Below are 25,337 nucleotides of genomic sequence, written 5' to 3' on the forward strand. Positions count from 1 at the left end.
CCCTTCTTCCTAAGAACGCGAGTCGAGTCTCCATCTCTGGACCATGGGCCCCTTTCTATTCTGACTTTTTTTCCTGACATCTCTTCCTGATGCGTTCTTGACCCCCTTCCTGGGTGCCAACCTGGCACTAACTGAATTCTGTGTGAGATGGCTCCTAACTTCCCCTGAAGGTGCCCCGTCTCCTGGGTTGTTGAACTAGTGGGCAGGAGGTTCCATACCTCATGATGGCCACCCCCGGCACCTACCCTGGCCCAGTCCCAGTGAAAGAGCTCCCGTGTTATGTGTTGGATGTGTTATGGTGGTTTACCGGTGATGACGTCCTCCGTATCCAAGATGAATGAGGTGCAGTACCCTGTGGCGCCTGAAGCTGCAGGGGCAACACAAGTACAGTGAACTCTGTGTTGCAAGCAGGCTCATATAGATGCTTTGCAAAAAAAACTGTTTATTCTGTAAGTCAATCCAACATCCAAAATTAAAGGAAATCCTTTTGCTCTTCCTCTGGTTCGGAAGATTTTCTGATAAAGGGCCGTCTCGGATTCCAGTCTTATTTTATTGTATACCTGATAGAATGCGACTGTAATAAACAGTATGTGGGCAGGACCTCTCGAACACTCCATGCAAGTGTAATAAACAGTATGTGGGCAGGACCTCTCAGACACTTCACAACAGACTTCATTTCCACAGGCAGAATATTAAAACTCTTTTTTACTACATGGACTCTCTAGGCATTGTACGGTAGTTCATAATAAAAATATGGCTTTAAGGGTGACCCCATCGAACAAATCCCTCCTAATACCCCTAATAGAGCGGAGGTATTAAATAAAAAGGAAACATTCTGGATATACAAATTAAACACTTTGAAGCCTATAGGTTTAAATGAGGTGACAGATTTGTGTTATTAATATAATTGTATCAATATATTTTTATTCAATTTAATAGATTTCTTGGTTTTATATTATTTATTTATATTATATTAATTTTATATTATCTTAATTCAGGTCCCGACTTTTAAATATGTTTCATTTTACTAATGTTTATATTTATACATTTACATAACTATAAATTGTATATGATTGATGTTAATGATTCATGTTTCTAATTGAGGGATGGGGTGCGTGATTATGGGGTCCTATGTGTGGTTATTCCGGCACTGTCCTTCGCACTGTAGTCATGCAGGAGGGCTTCTCGTTTGAAGCTTGTGAACTTTCCGTAATCTGCGCAGACGCAGTGAGGTAATTCCCACGGTCTGAACTCTTTTTTTTTTTTAAACTTTGAGTTTTTATTGAGATTTTCAATTTACGTTTTTCATACATAAAATAAAACATAAAATTCTGAATTCTTATCGAACCTAGACAAACAGTGACAGGACAGGTGAGGAGGGTTAGGAGGGGAGAGGAGAAATAGGAGGGAAGAGGGAAGGGTTTCAAGAGTCCATGCTCCTTCCATAGGACCCATAGGCCTCAGTCTCACAGATCCTCCTGTCCCGCAAAGTAGTCCCATGGTGCCCACACGGCCTGGAAACGGTCAACTGTGTCATGCAATAGTGCCGTGAGATGTTCCATGCGTCTAACGTCCAGTAATCTATACTTGAGGCTCTGGAGTGAGGGTGTCCCTGGCTGCCTCCAATTCTTTGCAATTAAGCATCTGGCCGCCGTAAGGATGTGGGACAAAAGCTTAGAGGCCGTTTTTCCCAATCCCCCATTCCCAAGACCCAGAACATAGATCAGGGGATCAAGATCAACCTCTATATATAGTACTTTATGGATCAACCCTCTAACCCGCTCCCAGAAGGGGACTATCCCTGGACAGGACCAGAATATGTGCAGAATAGTGCCCCTGCCTCCCCCGCATCTCCAGCAACAAGCCGGTATGGAGGGGTCTATGCCATGAAGGAAATCTGGAGTGTGGTACCAAAATAGCAAAATTTTATAGATATTTTCCTTATATAGTGTGCATATTGACGTCTTGGCAGCGTTTCCCCAGATTGCTGCCCATTCCTGAGGAAGTATCCGCCTTCCCAATAGAGACTCCCATTTCCGCATGTATGGAAAAGACCCCTCGGGCCCCTCCCGTGACTCAGAAAGCAAAATGTAAATTTCCGAAATTAGTCCCTTAGTATCAGTGCCCCTTCTGCAAATTTTCTCAAAATCTGTGGGAATCGAGGCCCCTGCCCTGCCAAACAAGGAGCCAGCCAAGTCTCTGATCTGCAGATATTGGAAAAACTCTCGATTAGAGAGAGAGAATTTATCTCTAAGGTACTCAAAGGAATGGATCTGCATTGTACTTCCATCTATAATGTCTGCAAATCTGAATAGACCTGCCTTGAGCCAGGGGTGCACCATGTCCGACTCCAGACTGCTTGGGAGCAAGGGTTGGTATATGAAGGACACCAGAGGGGAGCAGGGGGATGCCAAAGGAAATCTTCTAATGCAAAATGCCCAGAGGTCCCTAGTGAACTGCATCGGTCCAAGAAGAGGGGGGGGCGAATCACACCGGGCCGGGGGCCACAGGAGCGTGTTTGGATGTATAGGCGCCAGCCAAAGTTTTTCAATCTCAGTCCACCTGTTGTATGCCCAAAGGGACACCCAACAGGGGATCCTCCTAAGATGGGCCGCCCAATAGTATTTTAGGATGTCCGGGACAGAAAGCCCCCCCCCCTGTTTCTCCGAGCCATCAACACCTCCCTGGCCACCCTATGACGTTTGTTACACCAAATAAATCTAAGGATAGCCGCCTGAAGGGACTTCAGCTCCTTTATTGGTACCTTAACTGGGAGGGTTTCAAAGAAATATAATAATTTTGGGAGCAAGCTCATTTTAACCGCCGCAATGCGCCCCATCCACGAAAGAGGGAGGGGCAACCACTTGCTCAAAAGATTTCTCAGCTCTCGGAAAAGGGGGGGGAAGTTAAGGTTATAGAGGGAATCATAAGTAGATGTGAGGTTAACCCCCAGGTACTTGACCGCATCTGTCTTCCAACGAAACTTAAAATTCAAACGCAGGTAATCCAGGGCCACCGGGTCGAGATTCAAGGGCATTGCCTCCGTTTTGCTAGAGTTGATCTTATACCCCGAAAGGCTCCCGTACCTACCCAAGGTGCACATTAAAATTGGAAGGGACACATGGATGTTAGTAAGTGTAATGAGCACATCGTCAGCAAAAAGCGAGATTTTAAACGGTTTATTCCTGACCAGGACCCCCGAGATGTCTGGGTTGCTCCTGACCGAGGCCGCGAGGGGCTCTATGCATAGCACAAAAAGGAGGGGGGACAGGGGGCACCCCTGCCTGGAGCCATTGGAGATGAGAAAAGGCTTAGAGATGTGGAGGGGGAGTTTGATAGAGGCCGTAGGAGCGCTATACAGGGACTTCAAGGCCCGCATAAAGCCACCCGAGATCCCAAAGACCTCCAGTGTCTTGAAGAGAAAAGGCCACGCAAGGCGGTCAAAAGCCTTCTCTGCATCTAGACTCAACACCAACGCCTGTTGCTTCGTCCGATTTGCCACATCCACCAGGTCTATGACCTTCCTGGTGTTGTCACCCCCCTGACGGCAAGGGACAAAACCCACCTGGTCTTTATACACGAGTTGGGGCAACCATCGATTAAGCCTGGCCGCCAAGAGCTTGGTGAACATCTTCAAATCGGAGTTCAAAAGGGCTATTGGTCTATAATTAGCACAGTCCAATGGGTCCCTGGGTGGCTTGGGCAGGAGGATTAAATGGGAGTGTAGCATGGATGGAGGGATAGGGTCACCCTGAAGGAAAGAGTTAAACAAGGCGGCCATGTGTGGGAGGAGCTCCGCCGCAAACACCTTGTAATAAAAATAAGTAAAGCCGTCCGGGCCCGGTGACTTCCCGCCAGGCAGGGCTTCCAGAACTTGCTCCAGTTCCTCTGTAGTAATCTCTTCATTCAAAGCCGCGGCTGCTCCGCAAGGCAGTGAAGGGAGCTCAAGGGCCGAAAAATAGTCCCCAAGTGCCCCAGCCCCGCGCGAAGCCATGCCCGGGGGAACCGGAAGGTTATAAAGCTTGCTGTAGTAATTGAAAAAAATGTCAGCTATTGAAGCGGGGTGATAGTGGATAGTGCCCTTTTCGTCGCGCAGAGCCTGAGGGCATGAGGATGTAGCGCGCTCCTTAAGCTGCCTGGCGAGTAAGGTATGAGCCTTATTACTCCTTTCATAGTATCTTTGTTTGGAAAAGGTTAGCAATTTTTCTGCTCTGCCAATTGCCAAGTCTCTCAACTTTTCCCTAAGGCTGATGACTCTCCTAAGAATAGTCAGTGATGGGGCAGCCGCCAGTCTCCCCTCCTGTAGCTTAAGATGGGCCGTTATAGAGTCCCGCTGACTTGTGGCATTCTTTTTAGCCCTGGCACCCTCTCTAATGCATAGTCCCCTCATCACTGCCTTGTGAGCTTCCCAGAGTGTTGCCGGCGACGTGACCGTGCCCGTGTTCAACTGAAAGAATTCGACCAGTTGCTTATTTAAAAAGGCCCTAGTGTCGGGATTTTTGATCAGAGATTCATTAAGGCGCCAATGCTGAGGCCTAGGTCGAGGACCATCTTTCTTGAAGTCCATTGTGAGTGGGGAATGGACTGACCACGTAATGGATCCCATCTCCACCCGCTCAAGACGCCCCAGCAGCTGTGAGTCAATGAAAAAATAGTCTATTCTGGTGTGCGTCTGATGCGGATGCGAGTAGAAGGAAAAGGCCTTCTCTCCCGGGTGGTCCACCCTCCAAGCGTCGTATAAAGCGCCTGATCTAATGAGCCTACGAAAGTCCCGGGACAAATTTTTCAAAGCACCCGATGGAGGGTGTCCACCCACAGAGAGTCTGTCGGCCACCTCCGAAAAGGGGATGTTAAAGTCTCCCCCCAACACCGTAGAGGCCGGTGCCAGTCCGCCTATCAGATCGAGTATTTTCTTAAGAAAGCGTATCTGCCCTTCGTTAGGTGCATAAATGTTGGCCAGTATGTGCGGGGATCCCCCCAGTTGGCCCTCCAGAATCACATATCTACCCTCTGGATCGCAGTGAGAACCCGTAATTTGTAGAGGACAACTGGAGGATATTAAAATAGCAACTCCCCCCCTCTTGGAGCCCGAGTAAGCCGAGTAATGGATGGGAAAGCGGTGGGACGCAAATTTGAAAGTGTTTGATTCCACAAAATGTGTTTCTTGGATAAAGGCTATGTCTGCACCTGATGTTTTCAGTTCCTGTAGCAGCAATTTCCTCTTACGGGGTGAATTCAGACCTTTTACGTTAAGAGAGATAATGCGGGTCATATCTAAAACTTAGAAGTAAGAAAAAGCTAATGGCACACCTATACCGTCGGGGGCATGACTTCCCCTGTGAAGCCGGCCAGAGGAGACGGTCCATACGACAAAGGGCCGCAGCTCCCAGGGACTCTAGAAGGGGTGGTACCTGAAAGGACACATAAGGAAAAAACATCGGGGAGGGGGGAAGACAAGGACAAACATAGAAATGAACATGAATTAAGAACATTAACCAAAATGCATAAACCTTAGGCATAGATTCCCGGGGGGTAAACCCGGAAGGGAGAGACCTAGAGGGAGGTTCCCCAACCCGTCTGGGCTGAGAGAGCCACCCACCTCACTCCCCAGTAGCCCTCCCATGGGGGTCAGTCCAGTGGGCACGGGCCCGTGCCTAAAGGAAACAAGGGAGGAAAAAAAAAACAAAAAAACCTCAACCACTAACTCCAAGTAAGGGGACCGGGCTCCCGCCAACCCCCCTATCCCCCACGGCATCATTGTGGCTACAGCCCCCCCCCCCCTTATGCAGCTCAACAGACCCAGAGGGCCGCAGATGACACAATGGACAGTCAGAGGCTTGCTGTAGAGAGAGTCACAGTATCACAAAGCATGCTCAGCCACTGGAACTCAGAGGGTATAAGAAATAGGCACCAACCAGGTTAAGGAGTGTCCTCAACGCCGAGCCGGGGAGGGGAGCGACCCGCGGCCCCTACCTCCTCTCCCCCCCAAAGCCCCACGCCCTCCACCCCTCACCTTGGACCACATGGGAGGGGGCGGACCTTCCAACCTTTGCAAGTCCCAATCTGGGATACAGACCGCTGGAATGTCCAGTGCTTCACAGAACAGAGTGGTATCTGCTGGAGTGCGAAGGGTCGCCGATTTACCCCCTCTGCGCGCTGTTAGTGCAAACGGGTAACCCCAGCGGTATGGAACCTGGTGCTCCTTCAGGCTCGTGAGGAGGGGTTTGAGGTGCCGCCTTTTCTGGAGTGTGATGCGAGAAAGATCCGGGAAAAGCTGGATTTCCTTGCCATTGAACACAGATACCGTGCGCCTCATTCTAGCCTTAGCCATGATCAGTTCTTTGGTGGAGAAGTCGTGGATGCAACAAATGATGTCCCGGGGTTGGGTGGATAAATTCTTCGGCTGTAAAGCCCTGTGTGCCCTGTCCAGCTTGATGATGTTAGAAGGGGGAGCGTCCAACACTTCATTAAAGATGGATTGTAGTATGGAGTTTGTGTCCTCGGGCCCATCTGACTCTGGGACCCCCCCTCACACGGACATTGCAACGGCGTCCTCTGTTGTCGAGATCCTCTTTGTGAGACTGCATATCCTCCATAATTTTTTGTTGCGATGTTGCCAGTTTGTGTAATTCTGATACATGGGATCTGGTGATGTCATGCTCTTCCTCCAGGGATTCAATTCTGCCAGACAATTGCTGCAAATCTCTCCTCACTTCAGCTATTTCTGACCTGCAAGTTGCTTTAACCTCATGTATGAGGCATTGAAAGTCCTCTTTAGAAGGAAGTTTACTTATGAAATCATGCATGTCCTTATAGAAGGTGTCTGGCCCTTTAAGGTGAGCACCTGCAGTAATAGACACTGGAGTTTTAGTCTGGTGCTGGGGAAGCTGGGGAAGTTGATCTCCACACCGAGGCCCAGAGGGGGGAAGCAGGCTGCTCTGTTCCCTGATATTACCAGCTGTAGCTGCAGTCCCTTCTCCCGGCAGTGGGGAGGGCTGCCCCCCGACCTCCACCTTATCTCCCACAGCCACTATGTGCTCCTGGGCCTGCTGCTGCTGTGCCTGAGGATCCGATGCAGTGCAGGGCTGCTGAGCCAAGGCATCCCCTGTTGGATCTGCTGCAGGGATTCCTCCACTCCCCCCTGTGTCCCCGCTCACCCACTCCTCCTTCTCTTGCTGCTTAGCAGGCCGGGCCAGTGCCTCCATTTCCCCTCCATGTTCCTGGAAAGATGGCGTCCGGGCCTCCCCTGGACCCTGTTCCAGGCCCAAGAAAGTATCCAGCGCCGTGGTGTGCAGCGGGGGGGCCACCGATGCCTGCTGCGATGGTTTAATCCTCCGTGGTCCCATCCTGAGAGCCGGTGAGTAGGTTTATGCTTATAAGTGCTGATTTAGCTGAGGGTCAACAGGAGCTCCTCTTCCCCACGTCCACTCAGCTCAGCATCCTGGACACGCCCCCTTCTGAACTCTTTTAACCCCCACGCATGCGCGGTGTGGTTCTCTCCCATGGACCTGAACTCCTGTTACCCCTCACGCATGCGCACTCCTGCTTTGCTCTGGCACTCGCTTTCTGAACCTTCACAGCTAGAATCACTATACTAAGGAATACAAATATATGGTGCACATCAACACTCCCCACCAATAACTAATATTCTTTAATTCTATTAAAATTCATTATTTTAACATTCCTTTTTGTTTTTAAAACTGAAGAAATGTTCATTAATTACATTCCTCCATGGATTTTACTTCATTGCTTCCTGAGCGGCTTCATTTGCACAACATTAAAACCCGCAGGCGGACCGCCACCTCCATGACTTCTAACTGGGTGTGTTTAGGGCTCTTATACAAAAAGAAATGTTTTAAATGTTCTTACATATTGCTTTGTTTGCTTATATTAACTCCTTCTAGTACGTTACCCTCATATGTACGATTGCCGCACGCGATTTCTGCACACACACTGTATATTATGTCTGCACTACTATATGAAACCTCTCAACACTTCTTACCCATAAGGACTTTCCTGCTCGTGGTCTCTGAACATTCGCACTGGATATCAATTTTTGCACAACCCGTCACTATACACACGCAATTTTTTATTTTTCTTCCGTTTTCTCCTTTTCACCTTTGATAAATAATACACGATTCTGAGATTCAAAGTTTTTCATTATTTTTTTTTTTCTACCTCTGTAATATCATCATCAATTTATTTTTTCACCCCTCCCTTTATTAACACAATAAATACCATAACCTTTCTTCTCTTCCCATTATTTATCCTGATCCCCTATATAGGGCTGTGGATAGAGCCTCCAGCCAGTGTATTACTACGATCCCCAGTAAATCCCACAGTTCTAGACTCTCAGCATTCTGTTATATTTCCAAGAAATATTTTTGCATTATTCTTTTTCTCTTTTTCCTTTTTGCTTTGTAATTTCTATATTGTTGTGATATTTGTTACTTCCAGGACTTTTAAAGTCGTCTTTTAATACAATATGCTTTAAATCTTGTTGCCGTTATTTGATAAGTCGATTGTCTCGCCAGAATTTGAAATACAGCGGGCGGTCCTCTGAAGTATCTGTATGTGTGTATATATATATATATATATATATGTATATATATATATATATATATATATGTATTATATATATATATATATATATATATATATATATATATATATATATATATATATATATATATATATATATATATATATATATATATATATATATATATAGGTTCTTTCCTCTGTAGTAGACTGTTGATTTTTACTTGATGTCCTGATGAAGGAGACAGAGTTCTCTGAAATGCATCGACCTGAATAAAAGCATAAAGAAATAATCAACATCTGATTTTCTGGTGATAGTGCGGCATACACCCGATATCTCCCCCGATACATCTGAACTCGCTTTCCAGGGCTGCGGCTGCCGCCATCTGTTATGTGCGTTTAGGAGCTGTGTCTGGCACAACCCTTATAGATAAATGAATTTACCTTTGCTTATTTCTTTCCTTACCTGGTAAGACCCTATTCTGCGCTTCTATCCACAATATTTCCTACGCACACTTGATGGTCAGGCAGAGACTAAGTGAGTTGCGTGATGAGCTGTGAAGTTACCTGCGGTCACAAGTGGTGGACCGTGGGAACCTCCAGCTGTGGCCACGGCCAAACTGAGTGAACTCACCACTGATTGCTGCTCAGTCTCTGCCTGAACCTCACACCAGGCGGTCATGTGCCATGATCACGCGCTGTGACTTTACATGTAGCAGAGCTTGAATCCTCGTGGGACCTCGTGTGGATTATGTTGGACCTGCACGGGTGTTTTGGGGATTAATAAAGTGGTAAAAGAGGGTATCCACTACATACACATCATGCACACACGGCTCCGCTACATAGACGTCATGCACACATGGCTCTGTTACATACAAAGCCCCACTATGTAGATATCAGACACACATAGCACTGTCCCGTACACATGCGGCTCTGCTCCATATACGTCATACACACATTTTCAGCGACTTGTGTTCAAGACCGATCAGGTCCAAATGTTTTTCTGCTAAAGTCACTCAATAAATCTTCTCCTCACCTGAGGTTATCAATAAAGAATTCAATAAAGCAAAGATTGAAATAAGAGTGTGAAGGGGTCCCATACATACGCAACAGGGGTCACATACATACGCAACAGCATACCTCCCAACCGTCCCGGATACAGCGGGACAGTCCCTCTTCTGAGCCTTTGATCCCGGGTCCCGCCCGTGAGGCTGTTTGTCCCGGCTCCACCCACCCACTGTAGCCCCGCCTCGCTGTTTCTCCCTTCTACTATTCATTACAGAGCCGAGCGCGCACCTACTCCTGTGACTGCTGCTGAGGTATGAATCACCCCCTGCAGCAGAGCGACCCCCCTGCAGCAGAGCCCCCCCCCCCCCCTGCAGCAGAGCGACCCCCCCCAGTCTCGGAGCCTGCGTTTGTCTGCAGCTGTTCTCTGATTCCCTGTGTGCGGCTTCTCACTGCTGCAGACACGCGGGGAATCAGGAAGCTGAGGAGACCGTGCAATCAGCACTTCTCTCTCCTGCAGATAGCAGTGGCAATAACCTATGCAGAGTGACATCTGCAGGCTTCTATTAGCTTACCGATCAGTGGTCTCCTGCCTGTGGAGCAGAGCTGCTGGGTCCTAGCTTCCCAACAGCTTCAGCTCTGCTTTATCCTGGCTCCCCTACCAGTTAAAGGGAACCTGTCAGCAGAAATTTCACAATAAAAGTAATAGATTCCCCTCTCCAGCTCCTGGGCTGCTTCTAGAAAGGTTCCTGTTGTTATTGTGCCCCCTTTGAGACCTACAAAAATACTTTATGAAGTCTTACCTTTTTGTATGCAAATGTGTTTTTATGGTCACGGGGGCGGGCTGTCTGGCGTCCGTTATTCCCCCTCCTGCCGCTTTACGCAGTCCCCCATTGCTCATTTACATACACAAGGACGCCTTCCTCATGTAACTGTCCTCCCGAAGTTTTGCGCATGTGAACGCTTTTTCAGGTGATTGCGCAGGCACGAGATTATGGGCGGCGCTGTGATTGTCATCAGCAGCGTTAACCAAGTACCCGTCCATAATCTCGTGCCCACACTTTTCCCTCTGACTCCACCGTTATGCGCAAGTGCTGGCCATATGAACCATGTTACCTATCACCGCTTGCACGAGATTATGGGCGGGTACTTGGATGACTTTGCTGATGACAATCACAGCGCCGCCCATAATCTCGTGCCCACGGTAATAGGTAACATGGTTCATATGGACAGTGCTTGTGCATAACGGTGGAGGCAGAGTGAGAAGCGCGGGCACGAGATTATGGGCAGTGTGAGGTAGCACGGTCGGCTGCGCAGCAGAAGACACGGGATCCAGGCATCAAGGTTCACAGCACACGGTTTTAATGTCCAAAACAAAAGTCCATAACCCAATACAGGTGCCTCTCCAGCAGAAAACTCAGGGAGTTCTGTTCACTTCCCCACACCCGGCACACCTGCCCTTGTTCCTGATTCTATTTAACCCTTCCTTCAGTCTGTAGGGAAACAGCATTAACCCTATAGTGGGTTCACTTTCTATCATGGAGTGAGCACAACCTGGGTGAGACATACCGGCCGTCATAGATAACCCCGGTCACAGTCTCACAGCAGGTACTTGGATGACGCTGCTGATGACAATCACAGCGCCGCCCATAATCTCGCGCCTGCGCAATCACCTCAAAAGCGTTCACACTTTGCACAGTGCTTACTCCCGCGAGAGTGGCACTGGGCATGCACAAAACTTCAGGAGGACAGTTACATGAGGAAGGCGTCCTCATGTATGGAAATGAGCAATGGGGGACGGCGTACAACGGCAGGAGGGGGAATAACGGACGCCAGGCAGCCCGCCCCCGTGACCATAAAAACAGATTTGCATACAAAAAGGTAAGACTTCATAAAGTATTATTTTAGGTCTCAAAGGGGGCACAATAGCAACAGGAACCTTTCCAGAATGCAGCCCAGGAGCTGCAGAGGGGAATCTTTTATTTTTTTTGCTAAATTTCTGGTGACAGGTTCCCTTTAAAGGGAACCTGTCAGGTGCAATCTGCACTCAGAGCCAGGAGCAGTTCTGGGTGTATATTGCTATTCCCTGCCTAACTGTCCCTGTATACACTAGCATAGATAAAGGCATCTATAGAAAAAGTATTTTTAAAGAGCTTATATCTTATGCTAATTAGCGCGGGGACTAGTCCCAAGGGCGTTACTTCACTTGGCTAGTCGGCTCATATAGCGTGTTAGTACTCACACAGGGGCGTAATAACATGCTAACATGCTATGCGAGCCGACTAGCCAAGTGAAGTAACGCCCTTGTGACTAGTCCCCGCGCTCATTAGCATAAGATATAAGATCTTTAAAAATATTTGTTCTTGATCTCTTTATCTATGCTAGTGTATACAGGGACGGTTAGGCAGGGATTAGCAATATACACCCAGAACTGCTCCTGGCTCTGAGTGCATATTGCACCTGACAGGTTCACTTTAAAGGGAACCTGTCACCAGATTTGGGGCCTATAAGCTGCGGCCACCACCAGCGGGATCTTATGTACACATTCTAACATGCTGCATACCTCCCAACCGTCCCGGATACAGCGGGACTTTCACGCTTTACGTTGTTTGTCCCGTTGCCACGGGCGGGACGGCCGGCTCCCGGGCTCCGCCCAGCCACTCTCTCTCCGCCTCCCTGCTTTTCCCTCCTACCATCCTAGTAGACGTGGCATAGAGAGGAGCGCTGCCTGTGCTGCTGCTGGTACAGTAAACTAATCTCCCCAGCGCTGATTTCCCTCCCTCCCCCCTCACCCCCGGCCGGAGCCTGTCTGTGCGGTCGGCCGGCCGCCTGTCTGTGCGGTCGGCCCGCCATCTGTCTGTGCGGGCGCCCCCCGCCGCCTGTCTGTGCGGGCGCCCCCCGCCGCCTGTCTGTGCGGGCGCCCCCCGCCGCCTGTCTGTGCGGGCGCCCCCCTGCCGCCTGTCTGTGCGGGCGCCCCCCTGCCGCCTGTCTGAGCGGGCGCCCCCCCTGCTGCCTGTCTGTGCGGGCGCCCCCCTGCCGCCTGTCTGTGCGGGCGCCCCCCTGCCGCCTGTCTGTGCGGGCGCCCCCCGCCGACTGTCTGTGCGGGCGCCCCCCTGCCGCCTGTCTGTGCGGGCGCCCCCCTGCCGCCTGTCTGTGCGGGCGCCCCCCTGCCGCCTGTCTGTGCGGGCGCCCCCCTGCCGCCTGTCTGTGCGGGCGCCCCCCGCCGCCTGTCTGTGCGGGCGGCCCGCCGCCTCATTGTGCGGGCGGCCGGCCGCCTCTCTCTGCGGGCGGCTGGCCGCCTCTCTGTGTGGGCGGCCCGCCGCCTGTCTGTGAAGGCGGCCGGCCGCCTGTCTGTGAAGGCGACCGGCCGCCTCACTGTGGCTGCCTGCGTGTCCGTGCTGGAGGCTCGCCGGCTGCCTGCGTGTCCGTGCTGGAGGCCCGCCGGCTGCCTGCGTGTCCGTGCTGGAGGCCCGCCGGCTGCCTGCGTGTCCGTGCTGGAGGCCCGCTGGCTGCCTGCGTGTCCGTGCTGGAGGCCCGCCGGCTGCCTGCGTGTCCGTGCTGGAGGCCCGCCGGCTGCCTGCGTGTCCATGCTGGAGGCCTGCCGGCTGCCTGCGTGTCCGTGCTGGAGGCCCGCTGGCTGCCTGCGTGTCCGTGCTGGAGGCCCGCCGGCTGCCTGCGTGTCCGTGCTGGAGGCCCGCCGGCTGCCTGCGTGTCCGTGCTGGAGGCCTGCCGGCTGCCTGCGTGTCCGTGCTGGAGGCCCGCTGGCTGCCTGCGTGTCCGTGCTGGAGGCCCGCCGGCTGCCTGCGTGTCCGTGCTGGAGGCCTGCCGGCTGCCTGCGTGTCCGTGCTGGAGGCCCGCCGGCTGCCTGCGTGTCCGTGCTGGAGGCCTGCCGGCTACCTGCGTGTCCGTGCTGGAGGCCCGCTGGCTGCCTGCGTGTCCGTGCTGGAGGCCCGCCGGCTGCCTGCGTGTCCGTGCTGGAGGCCCGCCGGCTGCCTGCGTGTCCGTGCTGGAGGCCTGCCGGCTGCCTGCGTGTCCGTGCTGGAGGCCCGCTGGCTGCCTGCGTGTCCGTGCTGGAGGCCCGCCGGCTGCCTGCGTGTCCGTGCTGGAGGCCTGCCGGCTGCCTGCGTGTCCGTGCTGGAGGCCCGCTGGCTGCCTGCGTGTCCGTGCTGGAGGCCCGCCGGCTGCCTGCGTGTCCGTGCTGGAGGCCCGCCGGCTGCCTGCGTGTCCGTGCTGGAGGCCTGCCGGCTGCCTGCGTGTCCGTGCTGGAGGCCCGCTGGCTGCCTGCGTGTCCGTGCTGGAGGCCCGCCGGCCGCCTGCGTGTCCGTGCTGGAGGCCCGCCGGCTGCCTGCGTGTCCGTGCTGGAGGCCTGCCGGCTGCCTGCGTGTCCGTGCTGGAGGCCCGCTGGCTGCCTGCGTGTCCGTGCTGGAGGCCCGCCGGCTGCCTGCGTGTTTGTGCTGAATGGGTGTGGATGGGGAGTGGATATGGGCGTGACTGTGAAATGGGTGTGGTTAGGGGGCGTGGCCTAAAAATTTGTCGCGCCTCAGTCCTCGGCCCCTTTCTGCCCTCAGTCCTCGGCCCCTTTCTAACATCGGTCCTCGCCCCCTTTCTGCCGTCGGTCCCCGGCCCCTTTCTGCCCTCAGTCCCCGACCCCTTTCTACCATCGGTCCTCGGCCCCTTTTTGCCCTCGGTCCTTGGCCCCTTTCTGCCCTTGGACCCTTTCTACCATTGGTCCTCAGCCCCTTTTTGCCCTTGGTCCTCGGCCCCTTTCTGCCCTCGGTCGTTGGCCCCTTTCTGCCCTCAGTTCTCAGCCCCTTTTTGCCCTCAGTCCTCGGCCCCTTTCTGCCCTCGGTCCTCGGCCCCTTTCTGCCCTCAGTCCTCGGCCCTTTTCTGCCCTCGGTCTTCAGCCCCTTTCTGCCCTCGGTCCTCGGCTCCTTTCTGCCCTCAGTCCTTGGCCCCTTTCTGCCCTTGGTCCTAAACCCCTTTCTGCCTCCCACAGTATAATGTTCCCCCAGAATGTTCTCATTCTATGTTTCCCCTTATTATCTCCAGTAATTGTATTATTACAGCGGATTCTCTATGATGTTACATCGTCATCTTCTCCCCATTCAGGTCCCTACAATATCGGATCCTCTCAGTGGAGATCTTCTATAGAAGAGAATGATTGCCCCGTGAAGGATGGATATGGACAGGGACAAGATGGCGGAGAGGATATTACACCTCACCCTAGAGATCCTCTTCCGGCTTACTGGAGAGGTGAGAGATTCTGATGACGTCACATTACATCATTCTTATCTATGGGAATAACAGATGGACAGAACTGGAGAGGTGAGGACTCTGGAAATGTCTGGAGTGAGATTTATTACTGTGTCTCTCCATAACCAGGATTACACAGTAGTGAAGAAGACCTCTAGTGAGCGCTGTCAGGCCCCTGTGTCTGAGGGATGGGGAAGACCCCTGAGCCCAATCACGGGGCCTCCACCTCACCCCCCGATACATGAGGACATCAATGACCAGAAGATCCTAGAACTCACCTACAAAATGATTGAGCTGCTGACTGGAGAGGTGACACTGCTGGGAATGCTGGGACATTATACAGTAACGCTATGAAGGGATCGGGGGTGACGATATCATTGTATGTGTCAAGTTCCTATAAGGTGTCAGGACGTCACCGTCTATTTCTCCATGGAGGAGTGGGAGTATTTAGAAGGACACAAAGATCTGTACAAGGACGTCATGATGGAGGTTCCCCAGCCCCTCACATCACCAGGTAATAGGACTAAATACACACGGCCTATAATTATCTGTATGTAAGGAATGAATTCAGTCCCTGTATGTGTCTCCTCCAGTTCTATCCAGTAAGAGGACAACACCAGAGAGATGTCCCCGTCCTCTTCTCCCACAGGACTATAAACAAGAAGACCCCGATGTTCCTCAGGATCATCAGGTAGATGGAGAGAAGGTGCCATGAAATCTCCCTATGATGTGTAGACGGCTGTGAAGGTCTTGTGCTCAGTCTTGTTTTATCCTCCAGTATTATATGTGTTATGCTTGTGTAATGAGAGCGGTGGAGATGGCAGGATTAGAGCTGATCATAGATGGGACTTCTCCATTTGTCTGTGACTTTTACAATATTTGTTTCAGGGGGAAGATCTGCCCCATATTAATACTACAGAGACATATGTGAGGGGTGATGAGCGGAGTAAAGAGAAGATTCCTACAGATAACCGCCCAGGTGAGTAGTGACCACTAAATGCAGAGAAGTCACAGATTCTTCTCAGTCACCGGCTGTGGCTGCTTTATCAGGGTTGTAGTCCGGCCATATCAAGTGGTCACCATTCTCCTGTTAGACCACCACATGCTCCTCCACCCAAAACTGTCCCCATTATTTTGTGTTTTCGACGCCCTTCTGTTGGAGTGAGATCTGTTTCAGCCAGATCTTACAGGTAGGATCCATCCTATCACCTGAAATTAGAAGACGTTGACCCTTAGCTGCCCAGATCTCTAATCTATAAATCAATATGACAGCGTACGTAGAATGTGCAGACAAGTTAGAAAATCATGGGAAGAAGAATCTAAACTGTATGGTGGACCCCTAAGAGAAAGCGGAGGGTAATGATGCTGGTGACGTCCTAGATTCTTAGTTTGGTGCCGTGTTCTCCAGGTGAATAAAGATTGATTGCTGTCAGTGCGAGAAACAAAATAATAATCTTGTAGTTGATTAAGAGACCTCAGTAGTCTGGAAAGCTTGCTCTGTAACATCATTTACTTTATTTTTGTTCGCCATTAATAAGTATCATAACTACAAGATTCTTATTGTTTCTCCCACTGAGAGCAATGAATCCATCTTCCTAGAATCCCGGCATCTTATTGATGGATCTTCCTTCTCTCCCTTCTGATGACTGTGCTTATAGGGGCATTTATATCCAAAATTGGGCACAGGGTAACTGTAACAAATGAGGGAGGTTAGGATTACCCCACAGTGGGTACATGGAGGCCGGGCAGCCCACTCACATGATACCCAAAATGTAATTAGAGAAAAAAGGAAAGTAATAACACATAAAGTTCTGATGTTTTTACCTTCAAGAGCCTGAAAGATATTTTCTCTGAATTCTACAAATGTCCATTATATAAGACCTTGTACTGGAGCCGTCCATTGTGGAGTCCGAGAAACAGAAAGTAAATGTCTAATATTTCTTCAGGAAACTCATCTGACAGAAGATATTGGCCCCTACAATAGTTTGGATTGCCGAGAGCCCCCGAGCAACATACTGTAATTACTCCAGATGTGTCCCCTCTAGTTACTAAATCACTGACGGTGAAGGCTGTCGGGGTGGAGGGCGGTCATTTTAGTAGATGTGTTATTGTCTATAGTCACAGTTTTCTCTACAGTAGTTAGTTTATTTAACCGTATGAACGTATATCTTACCATCTTATAAAAATAAACACCAGACAATAGTCAGTGATTGAAAAATATCAAAAGGATAAAAATCAAATTTGAATATCAAGATTTTCTATATATGCAATAGCGTTATCATTTACAATATAGAAATCCTTCTTGTCACCATGGTAGGATCTCAGGGGGCACTCCTCAACAATGTGCTGGATAGTTTGACGATCTGCTCCACAGTCACAGGTCGGAGAGTCATATTTTCCCCACTTATACATAAAATCTGCACAGACGCCAAAGTTTGTTCTGATACGATTTAGAGTAACCCATGTTTTCCTTGGTAGATTGAAGCCTGGTGGAGGGTTTTGTAAATTAGGGAACATTTGGGGATCACCTTCTACTACATTGACCCAAAGTTCTCGCCATTTCTCCTCTAAATTGAAGTTTTGTTCATGCAAGGTGATTGCAGTTCAGATGGGTGGATGTCTTGATTTCAATCGTTGTATTGTAACATCTCTGATATTTTGGTGTATTGGAAGTTTTTCATTATTCACTACTTTAGTGTACTCTTTAAGTAGGAGCTTTTGTCTTCTTAGATTTGCGGGTGCGATATGACCCAGCACAGGTAACCAGTGAACAGGTGTAGGTCTAATAGCACCAGATATTATACGCAAAGAGTTGTTCAGCTGAGTGTCAATTAAGTTCACATGACAGCTATTTAACCATGCTGGAGCACAGTATTCTGCAGCAGAGTACACCAGGGCAAGAGTAGATGTTCTCAAAACAGATGTTGCCAAGCCCCATGAGGATCCACAAAGTTTCTGAATAATATTATTACATGCTTTCAGTTTCTGTGCCAATTTATCCAGATGGGATTTAAAAGTTAGACTTCTATCAAGGGTTACACCTAAGTACTTAGGATTGAAATTGTGTTTAACAGATTGGCCTTCAAATTGTACTTTAAGTTCAGTCTTGGCACTTGCATTGTGTAAATGAAAGCAACAAACTTCCGTTTTTGATGGGTTAGGTTTTAATCTCCATTGTCGGAAGTACTTTCCCATTACACTAAGATCTTTTGTAAGAACGTCCTCTGCTTCCTCCATTGTTTTGCTTACCATAGCAAGTGCCCAGTCATCAGCATATCCAAATTTCCGTGACACTGTTTTAGGAATATCAGCTAGGTACAGGGCAAACAGGAGAGGTGCCAGCACTGATCCCTGGGCCAGTCCGTTGTTTAAAGATTTCTTACAACTGGTTGAATCGCCCATAATAAGATGAAAAGTTCGATTTGCAATCATATTGTTCAAGAGGTACATCATTTTCTTACATGGAATCACCTTCAGAAATTTATATAAAAGTCCTTCCCTCCACACAGTATCATATGCGGCAGAGAGATCGATAAACGGTAGTTAGTAGTTAGTAGTTAGTACCAAAGCCGCTCTTATTTCATGGCTTTCCACTGCAGCCAGTTTTCTGCTCCTATCCAGGCCCCATTTCTCCAATCTATACAAGGATAAGGCTGCACATTAAACATAGATAATAGTATAATGCCTCAAGCATATGGAAAAATGTTGGAATATACAATGAAAAATGCTACTTGCTAATTTGAACATGTGAATAATGAATTGCATACCTGCCATGAATATTAGGAAAAAGGAGATATTTAGCAATCGCATTGATCAATGTAACTGAGCCCCAAGACCTCGTCAAGGTATATCTCTATATTGGGGTCCCTAGCTCTGTGACCCTAACTGTGTGTCATCTCATTGCAATTAAAAACTGCTGTGGGTGGAGAGGGGTAACTAAGGACTTTCTTATATAGGAGATGGAAAAAACATGGCCGAAAGGGGCGGAGCTGTGTTCACATTCAGAAAAAAAACTACATATAACTGAATAGGATAACTGAAGTGAGCACTAATATATATATATTATGAGTGCAAGCCAAAAATTACATACTATACAAGGATAAGGCTGCACATCAAACATAGATAATGGTATAATGCCTCAAGCATATGGAAAAATGTTGGAATATACAATGAAAAATGCTACTTGCTAATTTGAACATGTGAATAATGAATTGCATACCTGCCATGAATATTAGGAAAAAGGAGATATTTAGCAATTGCATTGATCAATGTAACTGAGCCCCAAGACCTCGTCAAGGTATATCTCTATATTGGGGTCCCTAGCTCTGTGACCCTAACTGTGTGTCATCTCATTGCAATTAAAAACTGTTGTGGGTGGAGAGGGGTAACTAAGGACTTTCTTATATAGGAGATGGAAAAAACATGGCCGAAAGGGGCGGAGCTGTGTTCACATTCAGAAAAAAAACTACATATAACTGAATAGGATAACTGAAGTGAGCACTAATATATATATATTATGAGTGCAAGCCAAAAATTACATACTATACAAGGATAAGGCTGCACATCAAACATAGATAATGGTATAATGCCTCAAGCATATGGAAAAATGTTGGAATATACAATGAAAAATGCTACTTGCTAATTTGAACATGTGAATAATGAATTGCATACCTGCCATGAATATTAGGAAAAAGGAGATATTTAGCAATCGCATTGATCAATGTAACTGAGCCCCAAGACCTCGTCAAGGTATATCTCTATATTGGGGTCCCTAGCTCTGTGACCCTAACTGTGTGTCATCTCATTGCAATTAAAAACTGCTGTGGGTGGAGAGGGGTAACTAAGGACTTTCTTATATAGGAGATGGAAAAAACATGGCCGAAAGGGGCGGAGCTGTGTTCACATTCAGAAAAAAAACTACATATAACTGAATAGGATAACTGAAGTGAGCACTAATATATATATATTATGAGTGCAAGCCAAAAATTACATACTATACAAGGATAAGGCTGCACATCAAACATAGATAATGGTATAATGCCTCAAGCATATGGAAAAATGTTGGAATATACAATGAAAAATGCTACTTGCTAATTTGAACATGTGAATAATGAATTGCATACCTGCCATGAATATTAGGAAAAAGGAGATATTTAGCAATCGCATTGATCAATGTAACTGAGCCCCAAGACCTCGTCAAGGTATATCTCTATATTGGGGTCCCTAGCTCTGTGACCCTAACTGTGTGTCATCTCATTGCAATTAAAAACTGCTGTGGGTGGAGAGGGGTAACTGTTAAAAAATATACTCTTAAATATATTTTTCTTCAAATACGTAAAGCCGCATGAAAGAAAAGACCTCAAAAATGTAAAAAATAAATGTATTTTATCTATTTAAAAATGGTTGCCAAGGTTCAGTTACAGAAAGGAAAAAAATAATATACTTTGATAGCTTATGTAAAAAGAGTTCATTTAGTCCATATTGAACAATGGGAAGTCTTTACCCATCTCTCTTTGGCTCCTGAACGGCAATGCTGGGGATGTCATCTCTTAGCCTGGACAACGTATCATATCTTGCAGCACTGGAGTCTTCTCACCGCAGGCAGTGTGGAGAGCGCCCAGTAGCCCCCTCCATCGTGTATTATATACCAGCTGTTCAAACCATATAGGGCCTTCTAGTGTAACACAGTTGAATATAGTTCCATATTACGTAAGCTTCTAGAAGCTTCGAGAAGCTTCGGGAAGGATTTAAATATATCCCTCCATGCTCAGCACTCAAGTATATTCAATATGGGCATATTTACCCTTATAAACTTTATTAATAACCTATGCCCTCCAACATAAACAGAACTATGAACGTATATGTCTTACTATGAAATATTTGATAACTAGATGTATTAATTTTAATCATTTTACAATTCCCCCTTGAAGTGGGTGGAGCAACCCCGAAAACTAATTAATACATCATTAAAACAACAAATCTTCTTTCCTTATTTGGCGATAATGGATTAATATCAATAATAATGATGAAGAATAATTAATTTGTAAATTCAATAATATAATAATGTGGATTTATGTTATGACAGGCTGTGACTGATCAATCATATAAAAATGTATATAACTATACTTCGCTAGACCTAAAAAGAAATGCAAAAACCAAATCCGGTCACCATATGATGTCCTCTGAGTTGATGTCTTCTTATCTCCGATGTAATCCGGCATAAACACAGTTTCTTAGAAATAAATCCTTTGATAAAAATGAATGGTTACCGATTTAGTACAGTCCCGTATTGCGTTTATCATTGTTAGATCAAAGTCCATAAACTTTATTCTTTATTACAAAGTCCATAGCCAATGTTGATAAACCACAGTTCATGAGTGTAGAAGAAGAATAGCAAAAGTCTTTGATGTCTGTGCAGTGCAATTTACATTAGTCACCTTTTATCCTCCATGCTGCCTGTTGTCGAATAACAGATGTTAAGACGTTCTTGGTCAGCACGACAGGGGTTAACTTTAACACGTCATTGCTCTTCTTAGTAACTTTAGGGAGGTCTTAATGCACAGACCATGTGTCATTGTCCATCCTGAAATCATAGGACTATTGTGTTTCTGAGATGCAAGCACAGTAAGTGTATTTTGTATGTTACACAGTCTTATTTGAGACGTTACCTTTTGGACCTTTTTGCAAAATCCCTTTTAACTTTAGGAAAAATATAAAGTCTTTTTATCTTCTCTAATCTTGATTGAAGACTGATTCATTCCCTAATCTAGATACCAAATATGGCAATAACTATCACTAATAAATGTCACAGCGTACCATAACTCTAATACTATAATACCATGTCATTATTATTATTATCGTAAAAGTATTAATATAATTGATACTCAGAATGATAAAATATTGCATAATGGTATAGACAATAGTATTTTCTTGTAATGACCTTTTTTGTCATTGGTGCATTACCCTTCCGAACCCATAGGTGGCAATGTGTTGAATGTAACCAAAATATAATATAAAGTATGAAACAATATAATGTGTACCTATAACATGTATCATATTATAAATATGAAAGCAACAATGTGGCTTTTAGTTAGATCATTTGTAAATTATAAATCAAAGCAAATAACCTTTTAGAAAAGACTGGATGATACCATCAAAACACAATAATACCTATTGTAAATTATTATTGATTAAAAATATAATATATATTATTTGTAAATATAGGAAGGTAAACCTAGATGTACCTTAATCTTCCATCTTTATTACTTTAATTTAATTTATTTGATTTGTCTATTATTTATTAAATAACCTACTATAAGAAAATGTGTAACTATAAGTAATATTTCACCCTTAATGTGTTAACATACTAATATAAAAATAATGTATTACCAGAAAGTAAACAATTGTATGTATTGATGAAGGAAGTATCTTTTCTTCCAAAAAAAAAAAAATGGAACTTTTCCCCTTTTCATATGATTCATATTTAATAAAGTAATATTCTTATATTAGATATTACTGAACTAAATATTGAAGTGTTTTCTCAATTGAGATATTTAAAATCTGAAGAAAAAAATAAAATTGTAGAATTAAGATTTTAATTTAAAAATGTGAATATTAAAATAATTAATATAAAAAATATGAATAAAAAGAAAAATGAAAATCGGAATAAAAATAAAACTTGAAATAAAAATAAGGCCTTCTATGTATATAACACCTATGTCTTTAATAATACATAACCTTAATGTTACCAATATCTTATAAAATTACCAAGCCTATCAATAACCAATAAAAATAATTAAGTCATGTAACCTTGCAAATAATACACTTCTCTTAGTATATAAATGCATTATGATATACTTCAAATATATTTTTTTTTTCCAATTCTTCCTTTGTACTTGAAATATTAATTATTAAAGTATCCTGTAAACACATATATTTATCAAATATAAATGTGTGTGATTGAGACCAAACCTCCCCCTTTCAATATCATGAAATATGATATTATAAAAATTAATATGTTTAGATTAAATTAAATTAAAATTTGTGTGGTATATCTTCAAGACCATATTATCAATATCACTTCCATATTTGAAAAGAAAAAATGATTACCAATCTGTGTATCAGTAAAAGAAGTGACTAACACAAAAAGATATAAGAAAATCAAAACGTTATAACCTTATTCTAGAATGTAACTATTCAGAATAAACCCTTAATAAAAAATCCTAATATCTCTATACTAAAGAAATATGTCTAAGAATTAAAATATATATCTTGTATAAATTCCTTATGTACTATAACTTATTTATTCTATATAGTATACATACATATCTTATAACTTCTAAGTTAAAACAAAAATTCTCTTTTTTTTTTTTTCTCTCTGGATCCAAATACTTTGACTTTAGCAGCTGCTCAAACAATCAATCATTCATTGACACATCTATGCACACAAGACTGTAACATACTTTCACATAAAAACATTGACGGACTCAAATCCCTGTATTCCCAATTATTCTATGCGCATTTCAAAGATTATGCTACTAATTTGAAGTACTTCTCGAAAAAAACAAATTCCAATGTATTACACACTGTACATATGACCATGGAACAAACATTTATTTTTAGCTTTTAGTATCAAGTCATGCTCTGGTCACGTGCAAGGAACACCATTCCAAGACAGCAAGCAGTTTTACTACATTCCAAAGCTCAGATTACATTTCTAATAACTCTAAAGGAGATATATATATTCATAAAAAAAACGTTCAAGTATACTTCTCTGACCATTGGTACCTGAGAAAATAATAATTATTATTCAATCATGCTTTCGCGAATTAACCTTACACAAGAAAATATATGTTACCTGATTGAAGACAAGAACATATGTAAAAATAAAAAGTTAATACTTCATCAATCTGTTTTACTGATAAATTCTGAGGGAAATAAAAGAATAAAATTATTATCATATTTATGATAAAAATGAAACACTTAAAATCCGTTACTTTCTCTTATTATTTTATTTTAAATATTATTATTCATATACAGAGATCAAATTATTAAATTTATAACATAAAACTATCATTTGACTAAATGAAAATATGACCTTGATTTACTATCACTACTTCTAATATATAAATATATTCACTGTATATGAAAAATTATGATTATCAAATAGCAAAATTAATTTATCCAGAAATCCCCTTTTATCCAGCTAAAAACCAAACCTCAATTTTTGCAAGATTCGATTTATTACAGTAATTTCCAGAAAATTGGAATTGAAGTTATTTTGTAACTCAATTTTTTTCCTTAAATGAGGAAAAATATCTTTCTCTGGAAAACCACCCAGCTGTCGCTGCCTATCAAATTCTCTGGACGACTTTTTTTCTTTCACTAGTGACCAGGGGAGAGAATCTACACAAGACACCTGTTTCTGTCTTTCAGGGCCTTTAAAAATCGCTTGTCTGAGATAATCGGTATCAGATTTTGTGACAATTTTCTCTTTCATTGAAGGTGACAAGGAAAGAGGGGGGGTGTATGACTTATAATTCACATGAAATTTCCTGCGAATTTCATAAATTTTGTCACAAAAATATTTGGATCTGGGAGACACTGTTGGTTTTTCACAAAAACTCACCCTTTTTTGTGTTGGTTTTTCAGAATTAATTAATTTCTGTTTTGATTGACTTTGGCGATTTCTAACAAAATCGATAAATGTCGTACATTCGAATAGGGACTTTTTATTTAATGCCACCGCACAGGCTGCATTGTCAAGGAAATTAAATTTCTTGATGAATAAACGTATCATTCCATCCAATCTGACATTTGGAATAACCGCCCTATATAAACGTTCAAAAACGGACATAAATGAGAACGTACTCTCATTCTGTTCAATTTGTAATTCCTTCAACATCTCATAGTTTGGATCAGATTCATTCCTTGTACAGAATATGAGATTTTTCAGCCTTATGATGTCGTTATCATTTGAACAATCAAATGTCTCATTGCCAGAAGACTTTTTTAATGCCAATTGTCTAAAAAAATGCTGAGGTAACCACATACGGAATAACTGATTCGTCTCACTATTGGTTAAATTAAATTTCTCGATGGAACTTTCAAATATCTCTGAGTTTCTGCAAACATGTATTTTAGGATTATATGCGGGAATTAATTTGCATATGTTCAATAAATTTTTTCTAAGTGTAATCCCTAACTTAGCCTGTTCTATTTTTAGAAACTGATCGTCGCCATTTTCTCTCTCCACGTGTCTTTTCTGCACGTGTCCCATTCTGGCTCCTCCCCTTCTGGCTTCACTACGTCATTTCCTGCTTCTTTCTCAGTATCTTGAAAGGCACCTTGACTAGGTAACACGTGTCTGTCGCCATTATCAAAATTCTGATTTACAAAATTACAGCCAACATTACAGTCAGAATTCACAATATCACTGACTGACATTCCAGGTTCTAAGCAGTCTTTGGATTTCTCTGTCACTAACTCTCCTGACAATTCAGGTTGTCTATTTCCACCATTTTTACACTTTTCTACGA

General features: G+C 45.0%; 1 protein-coding gene across 1 annotated transcript in view; it reads left to right on the top strand.

Moving 5' to 3' along the window:
• Positions 1 to 1,170: 1,170 nt before the first annotated feature.
• Positions 1,171 to 25,337, top strand: part of LOC142259306 (uncharacterized) — a 30,264-nt gene continuing 6,097 nt past the window's right edge. The window contains exons 1-2 of the mRNA XM_075331776.1: positions 1,171 to 1,227; positions 15,688 to 15,778. Of these exons, the coding sequence (XP_075187891.1) occupies positions 1,171 to 1,227; positions 15,688 to 15,778 (148 nt within the window). The remainder of the gene's footprint in view (positions 1,228 to 15,687; positions 15,779 to 25,337) is intronic.

The sequence above is a fragment of the Anomaloglossus baeobatrachus genome (assembly GCF_048569485.1).
Source record: "Anomaloglossus baeobatrachus isolate aAnoBae1 chromosome 5 unlocalized genomic scaffold, aAnoBae1.hap1 SUPER_5_unloc_7, whole genome shotgun sequence".
Classification (NCBI taxonomy): domain Eukaryota; kingdom Metazoa; phylum Chordata; class Amphibia; order Anura; family Aromobatidae; genus Anomaloglossus; species Anomaloglossus baeobatrachus.